Here is a 12,826-nt window from a genome sequence, read left to right as displayed (position 1 = left end):
TTAAGCCAAACCACCCATCTCCCTGTCGTCTTTCCAGATCTTAAAAACCAGGCAAAAGGGATTCTTTATACCCTGGATGTGTATTGGCAACTCAGGTATTGTCTTGGCAGAATGAATCCTTACAGCAGAGCTGAACAGCTGTATGAATGTAAGAAAGAAGGAACTACTGATATAAAAACAGGCTATTTCCAGATGATTGTCCCTTGTTATTTCCTCTTGTTGTTCCCACCAAAAGAAGGCACTTCCAAGCAAAGTCAAGGCTCATTGTATGAAGCACTAAGCCAAACCAATCCAAAAGCAGGAGGTTTTATTGTAAACATGATTAGCACATACACACATTATGTGTTTATGTGTTAATTGTGTTTACAATAAAACCTCCTGCTTTTAGATCGGTTTGGCTTCGTGCTTTTGCTTATTAGTGACTTTTTACCAAGTAATTTTTCTCCTTTTCACTTGCTCATTGTATGAAGGCCTTGGTTTCTTGTATGGCTTTTTGGAAAGGAATGGCTCTAGAATCCGTTTAGAGGCAGCTACTTGGTCCACTGTACACACATTTACAGAGCATTGAAAACTAGACCCGTTTTCTTGGTTTAAAACAAGCTTTGCTCATTCCATTCTCGAGGAGCTCCTGGACCCTCATCGTTCCTCCTTCCAAACTATCTAAGCTTTGGTATTCTACCCATACAGCTAAGGTTACTACAGCAGTGATTATGAATGAACATATTAGGTTGTGTAACTAAACTTACCATAACAGTAGATATTCAAATAAATCACTGCTGCAGTAGCCGCTCCCTTCCTCCATCCCCCTTTTTATGTCATATGTATGCCAGGGTAAGGATTTGTGCATTTAAATATTTAAATACATATACGCACACACAGATATACAGTAACTGTCATGTAACTATATATATATATATATATATATATATGTGTGTGTGTGTGTGTGTAAATATGTGTATGTATAGACATACACACACACACACATATATATATATATATGTATATATATATATATATGTATGTATATAAATATATGTATGTATATAAGTATGTATATAGATAGATGTATGTAGATATATATATATATATATATATGCATAGATATATATATATATACATATATATACATATATATATATATATGTATATATATATATATATATGTATATGTATATATATATATATATATGTATATGTATATATATATATATATATATATATATATATAAAAACATACACACACGTGTGAGTGTATACGCATACACACACCTAACTTTACCTTTCTTATGAGGACTGTAGTCTTCCTTATTTCAAACTGACAGGAAAGTCCTTATGCTTTTGGCACACAGTGATGGTTTTCTCCACTTAGGAGCTCATGCAGCCAGCAGCCTAGTTGCATGTGGAAGGAGGCTAGGGCTTTAGAAGGCTGACCAGCTGATGTCCTTCTATTCCAATGCTGCAGTATTCTACATATAGGTGTACTCTTCTTGTTTTGCGTACGTACGGCCACTGTACAGAAGTTTTCAGTTCCTCTGAAATGCGTAGGATGTCTGACGTGGCTGAGGACAACGTGGGCCATAAGTGATGTCTGCACGCACCAGCCCCCAGAACTTCTTAGCCTTCAGTAGTACACCAGATGTTCCTGCTATTGCTGATGTCAGATTCAAAGAATTAAGATAAGTACCCCATTGGGGACCCTTTCAGTCCTTTTTACTTGTATTGCCTGTTCTTGTCATCCAGAAAGGACAAATGTAAGTGCGGGCAGCAGATTCCTCACAAGGATGCCCGTGATCAGTGTATTTTCTGCTTGGGATGGTTCCTTCAGCGTTCCTTCGGAACCACCAAAAAAGAAGGCCAAGACCTTATGGCCTACCTCTTCCGCTGGGCCTCTACCATCCAATCCTCAGCCTGTGGCCGACATTGGCATGGAAGAAGAATCCGGATCGGGATCCACCACAATGAATATAGCGGGTACCTCCAAGGATGCAGCAGAATCCCACATTGAGAGTATGTCCGCTGAGGCTTTACCAACGTCGGTCTCTGATGCTGGTGGGGGGGGGGGGGGGCAGCATTTTGAGAAGGCCTGTCGGATCCCTCCGGTCCTTTGTATTCTCTGGTTTCAAGTCCCCTCCAGACACCTCTAGGCCTCTTAAAAAGAAAGAAAAGAAAGCATCTCTCATCCTCTTCCGAAAGCATGCCTGATTGGCAGGCTTTCAGCCAAAGCCTGTTTAATGCCTTTGTGGCCTTTTGGCCTACCTCTCTTATGAGTGTTAACATACCCCCACCACTCCTGAGCCCTAGGCCTGGTACCTCACATCCTAGCATGAGGGAAGACAAAGACCTTTCAGATTCCTCCTCAGAGGAATCTTTAGCTTATACCTCCCAGATTTCTTCCTGCTAGGCGTATGGCTCCCCTGAGGAAGACTCAGTCAATCCTAACTCCCCAGCTGAGGATTTGACCTTTGGGGAAACTGTCTCAAAGATGAAAGATCATTTAAAGTGGGAATCCTCTGAAATGACTGAAGTCCGAAAGAGATACTGTGACCTCATTCAGATGGATTCCCCAAGGCAATCTGATGTTCCACCTATCCTTCCTGCCTTTCTAGAAGTCTTTGCCTCAACATCACTTAATCCAGATTCCCAACCACCTGTTCTACACAGACCTGACAAACTTTATAAGGTGTCTGACACTAAGCATCTGCTTAAGTGCCCACCTGCTTATCAGCCACTATCTCTATCTCTTCGGACAAGGCTTCTAACCTTTTACCCACTACACCATCCTCCCTGCTGACAAGGGCAGCAAAACAATGGAATGTCTGGGGAAGAAGATTTATACCTGTGCTACCTTGTCTTTCAGGGCAACAAACTACCAGACACACATGGCCAAGTATGCCCTGTCCCTCCTGGAGTCAGCTACCAAAAAACTGGCTGATATCCCTGACTGCTCTGCCAAAACCTCACTGTCCTCTCTCCTGGCCCTCACTTCCCAGGTTACCAGGCAGTCTGGAAAGTGCAGTTATGATGCTGCTGAATCTTCAGCCAGGTCAGCAGCATCTGCAGCTGCCTTACGTAGATATTCTTGGCTTTGCCTTCAACCCCTGCCTGATGATTTTAGGGTAAAGCTTATTGATGCACCCCTGGACAGTACAGCATTGTTTGGCTCTAAATTAGCAGACCTTTTCAAGTCACTGCAGCAAAACGGTAAAGAAAAGCAGGACCTTAAACACTTGCTGGTCTCCCCCATACCAGAGTTTCAAAGAAACTATCCAGCTGAAACCCAGTTTATAAGGAAACACTCTCATCCTGCTGCTCCTTAAAGGCCTAGGAAGCCTACAAGGAAACAGCCCCCAACAGCTAGAGCATTTCCCTCCCCTAGCCAGAGACCACCCTTTCAAGACAGGGCAGGTAGCATCTGACTACCTGCCTTCCTTACCTCTATCAGCCCACCTCAGTCACTGCCTGTCTGTGTGGACCAACATCACCTCAGACAGGTGGGTCCTGTCTATCCTCCAGAATGGTTATTTCATGTCTTGGCTCTCCCTCCCAAAACAAAAAGGCGCCCCACAGCCTCCTACACAACAGTTGCACCTCATGCAACCGGTACTGCAAACTCTGCTGGCTCAGGGCACCATCAAATTAGTTCCCTTGGTCGAAAAAGTAAAAGGCTTCTACTCCAGGATCTTCTTGGTCCCCAGGAAGGATGGACCCTGGAGACCTATTTTAGACTTCTCCCATCTCAACCTATTCCTAAAGGTTCCTAACTTCAGGATGTTGACCCTACCAACCTTTTTTCCTCTTCTGCTTCAACAAGGGTTCATGGCCACATTAGACATAAAGGATGCTTATCTCCACATTCCCATAATGCCTGAGGTTCTTGGTGGGTTCTTCCCACTTTCACTTCTCTGCCTTGCCATTTGGGCTTTCCACTGCACCCAGTGTTTTCACAAAATGTCTGGCCCCAGTGCTTGCTTATTGCAGGACAAAGGGAATACAGATATTCCCTTACCTGGATGACATGTTGATCCAGGCAGGCAGCAAGGAGATCCGCGAGCGCTACATCTACATTGTAGTGACTCTTCTACAGTCCCTGGGATTCCAGTTCAACTTCCCAAAATTGCATCACCAGTAAACCCAAGACATTGACTTCCCCAGGTGCAAAATATTCTCAGACCTCATGGAAGCATACCTCCCACCCCAAATGTGGAAGCATTGACAGAACATTTACTTCTAGTCCTCCAATCCACAGATTTGACAGCAAGGCAGTTCCTCAGAATCTTTGGCTACATAGCAGCCACCATCCCCATGCTACATTTAGCAAGACTGCATATGAGAAAGTTATAATGGTATTTTCGGTCAGTCTGGACACAGCACTCCCATCCTCTGGAGTACAGGGTGCCCATTCTCCCTTGCTTGAAAAAGGAAATACAGTGGTGGTTGGCACAACTGAACCACAATCCAGATCTTCCCCTGCAACCACCTCCACCCGCACGGGTCATCCACACAGATGCCTCAGACTTGGGCTGGGGAGCAACTCTGAGTCATCAAAGGGTGCAGGCCTTTGGCCAAAACCTCACAAACTACAACACATCAGTGTTCGAGAGATGAGGGCAATTCTTCTGGCTGTTTGGGTGTTCCTACATTTCCTCCAGCAAGGCCCCTTGAAGATTTACACAGACAACACCACTGTACTGTGGTATCTCAACAAGCAGGGAGGAACCAAGTCATACCTCCTGCGCAGACTAGCCCTCCTAGTATGGGAACTAGCCACCTCACAGGGAATTACTGTGCAGTCTACATTCCCTCTCTCCACAACTCCCAGGCAGACTATCTGAGCAGAGTAATGACAAACAACCACAAATGGATGCTTCACAGAGATGTCTTCTTGGATCTGGCCCACAGGTGGGGTACACCTCAAATAGACCTGTTTGCCTCCTCCATCAACAGACAGCTTCCTGGCTTTTGCACCAGGTTACCAGACCCACAGACACTGGCAACAGATGCCTTCTCAATCTCCTGGAAGGGGAAATATCTATATGCTTTCTCCCCTTCCTGCTCATTCAGAAGGTCCTGCTGAAAATCCAGCAGGGCACTCCAAAAATCTTGTTGGTGACTCCCTACTGGCCCAGACAGTACTGGTTCTCCCTACTCTTACAACTGTCTAAGGGCAATCACCACAAGTTACCCCCCAGTGGACCTTCTCACACAACACAAGGGATCCCAGATTCACCCATAGTGACAGCTTCTGCACCTCACCCTGTGGTTGATAGGATTCTGATCCCCTTCAGACACCTTTACAATGAGTACATGCCCAATATCCTGCAGCAGTCCAGGAAACAAAATACTAGAAAATCCTAACTTTCTAAGTGGAAACAATTCACTTTATAGTGTCACAAAAGACAGCTGGACCTGCTTTCTAGTGAGCCCTCTCTTGTCCAGTCTTACCTGTGTGAGCTGCTGCAGAATGGTTTGGCTTATTCTACCATCAAAGCTCATCTGTTTGCAATTTCAGCATGTCTTACTCTGGATCCCCCACTAGCATCCAGACTCCCTTCTAAGCTGTTCCTTAAGGGGGTACTTCACTTCAGACCTCCCAGGAAACGTTTCCTCCTCCTTGGGATCTTAACTATGTTCTGGAAAAGCTTACGCTCTTTCCCTTTGAGCCAGCAGATGAAGCTTCTCTAAAATATTTCACATGGAAAACTGTACTGCTAGTAGCCCTGACCTCAGCCAGAAGAGTATCAGAGCTACAAGCACTTATGGCTATTCCTTCTTTTCTAGTCTTCTACAAGGACAGGGCTACACTTAGAAAGAACCTGTCCTTCACGTCCAAGGTGGTGAATGACCTGTCCCTTAACCAGACCATACACCTACCTACCTTTTTCCCCAACCGACGGGGGGACAGTGAGAGAGTACTGCTCTCCCTGGATGTGCACTGGCAACTCTCGTTCTACCTGCATAAAAGCAAGTCCATCAGACAGGTTGATCAGCTTTTTGTTCCCTTCCACCCTAGAGCCCTGGGGAAGGCAGTATCCAAACAGACAGTATCTGCCTGGATCTCCAAGACCATCACCTTCTGCTACCAACTCCATGGTAAATCTCTGCAAGGTGCAGTTAAAGCACACTCCACCAGAGCTATGGTTTCTTCAGGAGCTTTCTTTAAGGGCCTGGATACCTCTACTATTTTAGAGGCAGCTACTTGGTCTTCAGTTCACACCTTCACCAAACACTACAAACTAGACCACATTTCTAGATCCAGGGCAGGGTTTGTCAGGGCTGTCCTTCACAGATTCCTGGAGTCTGCCTCTAGACCTCCTCCCCAGTCACAGTGAGCTTTGGCACTCATCCATATGTAGAATACTGCAACATTGGAATAGAAGAACATAGAAAAGTTGTATAAACTCTTACTATAACCATAGATGTCCCTCTCTTCCATGTTACAGTATTCCTTCCCACCCTCCTTCCCCTCCTATAAGGTTGCATTTCCCTTTCTGGGTGGCAGTGGACTGGCATTACCCTTATTAGGACTGGCTCTGACAGGGGCTTTCCGTTCTGAGGGCTGATGCATGCATACATCACTTTTATGGCTCACGTTGCCCTCAGCCACGTCAGATGTCCTACACACTTCAGAAGGACTGAAAACTTTTGTATACTGCCTGTACATATGTGAGACAAGAGGAGTAAACCCATATGTAGAATGCTTCAACATGGAAGAGAGGGACATCTATGGTTATGGTAAGATTTTACACAACTTTTCTTTACTTCCTAGGCAGGAACCCATACAACTAAGACTATTGTAGCAGTGATTTATTTGAATGTATAGTGTTGTGATAAGTTTGCTTACACAACTGTACTTAACTGTACTTTGCTGTGGTAGTTAACAGTGTTAGTGGCCACACCATGAAGCACAACACCCACTCTCAAGACTGAACAAACAACCCACTGATGATTTGTTTTGCATGGGAGAGCACATCCCCAACATCCCCATATGAAGGACTGTATGTATTGACTTATCTAATTTCTGCAACTAATTTAGAGGTTAAGGCTCAGGGTAGATTATTAGTTATGATGCGTCGCCCTTTTCATTTTCTGGGCTCTGTCAAATGGACTTTGATGAATTGTTGATGCAGTAGATGATACTTAAGCACTCTTAGTCACAGAGCAGGCTTTCCCTTCCTACATTAGAACCTGGTGTAGGTTCTGACAAGAGACAGCTTGCTGGCAATTTAGGGAACTGACCCCTGCTCCTTGACAGTACAGGGGAAGTGGATTCACATAAACAAGATGAAGCTACATTCAAAGTTACCTGCCATGAAAGTTCTAGAAGGGGGTTGGGAGGGTGGCCTAATGGTTAAGGTGTTTGCCTTGCAAGTACAAGGTGCAGGGTTTGAGTCTCACAAGGGATAATTGGCTAGGCTTAAAATGGCTCACAAGGGCAGTTAGCTTAGTACTAATCTATGAACCTATCAGAGCCCCTTCTTTTTTTGGTTAGACACCCAACTGAGGGTTTACTTTATAACTAGACAGGGCAACAAATGTTTATACCCCCTGTATAGACAGGTAGTGCATGTCTGGCAGTAAGTCACAGATAGGGGCATTACCTTGGCAACTCTTCTCATCCTAAGGTCAATTAATGTGCTGATAGACTGTGTGAATTACTAATTTAGTCCTTTACTGGAATTGAGGATCCTGATTGGCTTGGATCTTCCAGGAGTGGTGCAACATGGAAAATAACCTGTTCATCTCTTGGAATAATGTGTTTTTTCCCCTTTCTTCTTCATTTACAGGTTTAAGGGAAGTCTATGGTAGATGTGTTTTTCTCTTTATCATAATAAAGATGATTCCAGTATGCCTTTCCTCTGATTCTTTGCCTTATTGTATAATTCAAAGAAGAAAGACCAAAACTCTTCCCTGTCATTCCTTGGTGGCTAATAAAGCTGTGGTGAGGGTCTTAGGTACTTATCAGTGTAGGAAATTATCTCACTTGAAGCCAAGAAATCCCATACAGTTGGAAATGACAGCTGTCTGCATCACAAGTTCACATGCCTTTTAACTCCCAGCAGACAATTTGCCAGACTTTCAGAGGTAACCAAGTCTGCAAGGAAACTTTTCGTACTGGTCATTCTCTTACTGAATCAAAGAGGTTCTTTATTTGGAAAGAGGGTTATTTTATGTCATCTTACTTCACCACTTTACAGAAACTTTCAGTTGATGGGATTTGAAATTCATAACAGGCTGTCCTGACCATAATTTGAACCAGTTTGCAGCACTGACATTCGTATCTTGCAAAGCAGTGGACTTTGTGGGAATCAGCTATGCTCACAAGGTCCAGGGTCTTATTTGTAGGGAACACCTTTTGGCCTTTTGCAAGATCATTTTTCCCTTAGGATTAACCCAGTTCCTCCTGAAAATAGCATCAGAATTGGCTTTCAGACAGTACAGGCAACTCCTTGTTTTCTTTGAGAGTGCAGAGAAGACAGCCTTACACACCTTGGATGTGAACCATCTTGCTCAGATTTTATTTGAAAAAGGGCATGAGTTCAAGAAGACATAACAGCTGTTCACCTCCTTTGTTCCAGAGAGAGACTTGCACTATAAAAAAAAAATCAGTTTTCATATGAGATTCTAACTGCATTTTTCCACCAGGTAGTTAATTGCCCATTTGAAAATGTTGCCATTAAGAGCCACTTCACTAGGGGCATGGCTCCTTGTAATGCTTCTTTCAAAATTATCTCCTTTGCACACAATTCTGTTGTAGCCAAATGCTTCTCTTCTCACATTTCAACTTGCATTATTGCTTGGACCATGAGTCTGGGAGTTAGGTCTTGATTGGTACCTCATTGTTTCACAATTCATCCTTCTCAGCCCTTGCTTTTAGGCCTTCCTGTGGATCCAGAAAGTTTAGATATTCACTTTTGGGAATTGCTGCCAACAGTTACCCATTGTACAGCAGTTACATATCTAACGTAGGGTTACGTTATTTATTGTGTTTGCTTATTACCTTTAAGCTAGTCCCCTTTGGCTAGTTTCTTTATCCTGCAATTGTAGATGGATTTCCTTGCAAGTCTGCAAGTATATAAGTAATGCATTGTGTTCTTGTAGGTCGTGTTTTGTTTCCAGTTTTGAGGTTGTGTTGGGTGAAGTGAGTGAAACAAAGGCTAGGCAGTCTGTTTATTATATTGCATTAAAGTATTCACCAGCAGGAGGTATGCTCTTCCCTACCCCCCAAAATTTGAAATGAGAGTGAGAAGATTTGCTGAGCTGAGGACAGCAGAAGTGAAAAATCCCAACAGTTACCCACAAAGGAAGACGTCCATAGGTTCATAGGTAGGTATTAGGCTGTTTTGCCACCCAAGAAAATTATTTTCCTGTGCCCCTGTCGAGCAGAGCCACAGAAGTGATCCCTGGGGTGAATTTCCTATTTCTCATTCAATCATCAAGATTTTTCTTGAAGAGTGCTAATGAGGAGCTCTGTTTGACATAGATAGGTAGTCTGTTCCAGAGTCTGGGAAGTCTCTGGGACAGGAATCTATCCCTCCAGCATGTTCTGTTTATTGTGGTGACAAGGTTTAGGTCCATAGAGCATGTAGCTTGGAGGGATTGGGATTTCTTTAAGTGGAGCATGTCCAACAGCTCTGGGTTTGACATAGCTTTGTATGTTAGGCAGAGATCTCCTCTGAGTAGGCAATATGCGATGGAGTAAAGCTGGACATTTTTGAGACTGTCTGCGTTGGGTATCTGTTTGAGTCCAGTAATCCTCTTTGTGAGGTATTAATGTGGCCTTTGCAGTTGTTGTAGATGTCTTGTGAGATACATACCAAAAGAGGCATTGTACTCTATAACGGGTCTAATGAGTGATGAGTAGAGGGGAACAATGACCTCTTTTTTTCTGGATGAGAAACCTTTTGTGATGAGGTGAGCCACTTAGAAGGATTTCCTGACCACTGTGGCGATGTGATTATCAAAGGAGAGACTACTATCCACCTGTGTCCCAAGGTCTCTTATCCCATTTTCGGCGTTAAGTAGACTACCACTTATGTGGTAGTTCATGGGTACATAGTGTTTACCAAAGGGGATGACAATACACTTTTTGGCATTGAGCTTCAGGCCATGGCTTTGACACCAGCCATCTGTCTCAGTGAGGGCCTGTTGTAGTATGCCCACATCGTTAGGAGTTTCGATTATGACTTAGTTTGCAGTCATCTGCAAACTTTGTTAGCCAAAGACCTTCTGTGTTAGCTTGTACTTCAGAGAAGTAGATACCAAACAGGAGAGGACCCAGGACTGAACCCTGTGGTACTCCATTTGTCACTGGTCTGAAGTCGAATTTGGAGTCTGCTATTTTCACAGTGTGGGTTCTGTCTGTGAGCCAGTTGGCAACCCATCTTGTGACATAGGGATTTATACCTAGTTTAGTGAGCTTATCTAAAATTCCAGAGTGGGGGACGTTGTTGAAAGCCTTGGCGAGATCTAGATAAGCTGTGTGAACCACCTTACCCTCATCTATGGCTTTGGTAGCTGCTTCAAAGAAGTCAGTCTGGTTTAGGAGACATGATCTGCCTTTTACAAACCCGAACTGGGTAGGGTCCAGAGTTTGGAGATTACCAATGTCTTTGTTTGAGTTCTATGATGATACGTTCCATGGCCTTGCAGACCAGGATCATCAGGCTAATGGGGTGGTAGTTCCTGGGGTCTGTTGTGGCTCCCCCTTTGTGGAGTGGGATAACCGTCACTGTGTGCCATTCAGTGGGCACAAAACCAGAGGTGAGGCTATGATTGAACATGGCACTTCGGTAGGGTGCCAGTTCATTCTGTAGTTCATGTAGAATGCAGCCTGGGATGTTGTCAGGTCCCATGGATGCTGTGTTCTTGGCTGTGGAGAGTGTGTTTTTTACCTGTGCAGCCGTGACTACAGGAACTTTGCATTCTTCCGGTATAGAGATGGGCCCTATATGGGGTGGGTGGGTGGGGGTAAAGTTAGCACTGAACCTGTCTGCCAGGATGTTGGTAATATCAGTTGGTTCTGTATATTTAGTGCCATTGTGCTGTAACTCATAGCAGATCTGAGTGTTGCCATTGAGATTCTTGACATAGCTATAGAATGCTTTGTGGTTGTATTTAGAGTCGGTGGCAGTTTTGTTTTCGTAACTAGGTTTGGAGGATTTTATGAGGGATAAAGCTTCTTACGGAGGTTGACCAGGGAGTTCCTCCAGTCATGGGATTTTACTCTTTTTTGCAACAGTTTCTTTCTTCTGTTGTAGAGTTTGTTTATGGCAGAGGAACACCAGATTGGCTTCCTTTTTTTGGAGGATAGCATCTTGGTTCTATTAGGGATAGCATGATCCATGCACTCGTGTAAGTGCTTATAAAGTGCATTTGTGTAGGATTCAGCAGCCGTACCTCTATTGTCCGTCTGCATGGGTGTCATGAAGTTTGCCACTTCTGTCTTAAGAAGTGTGAAGTTGACTTTGGAGAAGTTTTTTATGCTGGTTTCCCTAATTGGGGGTGGGGGCGGGATGTGGATGTCTAGGGTGATTAGCTTGTGGTCGGATCTGACCAACGAGGAATTGACCTCTGGTGTGGAACACCGGTTGCCCATGTTGGTAATGACCAGGTCATTTATGGCCGCCTGCTTAGCATAGCTTAAACATCCCATAGGAACTAAATGCAAATACACATGTGAGCTTTCCAAGTGGAGGTAGTGTAGTGGTTAGAGTGGTGGCTTTCCATGCAGGCATCCAGGGGTTGAGTCCCAAAAGAGGCAATTAACTTTCTTATGTGAAAGTAGTGTTAAAATTATTTTAGTAAACTTAAATTATATAGCAGCCTTATTTGTCAACCAGGGTAGTGTAGCAGTTCCAAAAGTCAGATGTCAGTGTAGAAAAGATGTGAAACCCCCCCATATAAACACGTGCCCCATGCAGATTAACTTACATGGTATGGTCAAGTCTGTTATTTACTTTTTTTTTTTTTTTTTGTTAACAAAGTTCACTAGGAGCAATTGTCTCTTCATGGATGACTCCAGAGCATGGTCTGATTAACCAACTAATTCAGAGTTTCACAGGATGAATCCTAAAATTGAGGGTATTAAATCCAGAATTAGGGAATGAAGCTTCTTAGTGGAATGTAACCATAACCTTTTGCGTTACATTTTTTTAAATTCACTTCTCTGTAACATACTGTTTTTTTAAACCGCATACCTTGATCCCATAGTAGTTTGTGCTCATACCTTGGTTTAATAATGACAGCCCTCTATAACAGTCTTCACATGAATTTGGAATTTCTTTTCCAAGGAGAATTTTGTTGAACTTTGAGCTTTTTAAGGCTATAATTGCCATTGTAATGTGTTCCTTTATATATTTTGCAGCTATAATCCAGATCTGGATTCTGATCCTTTTGGAGAGGAAGGCAGCCTATGGTCTTTTAATTATTTCTTCTACAATAAGAAGCTGAAGCGTATTGTTTTCTTCACTTGCCGCTCAATCAGGTAGGGATGGTGTAGCACAAGGTAAAAGCAAGACTAAGTTTGTAGGTACTTCAAAAAAACAATATTCAGAATCTTTTCAGTGTTGTGATTCTTGTTAAAGATGTTTAGTAATTTATGTACTGTTTTTTGTATAATAATGACCCTCATCTGTTCCTGATTTTGTAGAATGCCTCCTGTTTTGCCCCAGCTTATGCTGTGAACCTCTCGTGTTTTTCTGACAGGATCATAGATATTTGATCCTGCCTCATGGTGCACAGGGAAAAAACCCTGACTGCACCACAGACTACTTCTTTTTGGCCTTTATTATTTTAATCTTTTTTTTCTTTATTAAACTAAGAGAAA

The 12,826-nt window shown here is 43.4% G+C and overlaps 1 protein-coding gene across 1 annotated transcript in view; it reads left to right on the top strand.

The window, feature by feature from the left end:
* The window catches only part of MAF1 (MAF1 homolog, negative regulator of RNA polymerase III), an 881,579-nt gene that overhangs the window by 501,678 nt on the left and 367,075 nt on the right, over window positions 1-12,826 (top strand). The window contains exon 6 of the mRNA XM_044066300.1: window positions 12,365-12,484. Coding sequence (XP_043922235.1) covers window positions 12,365-12,484 — 120 coding nt within the window. The remainder of the gene's footprint in view (window positions 1-12,364; window positions 12,485-12,826) is intronic.

The sequence above is a fragment of the Protopterus annectens genome, chromosome 3.part1 (genome assembly GCF_019279795.1).
Source record: "Protopterus annectens isolate FY-2018-M chromosome 3.part1, PAN1.0, whole genome shotgun sequence".
Lineage (NCBI taxonomy): Eukaryota > Metazoa > Chordata > Ceratodontiformes > Protopteridae > Protopterus > Protopterus annectens.
This window is presented reverse-complemented; position numbering and strand designations above follow the sequence as displayed.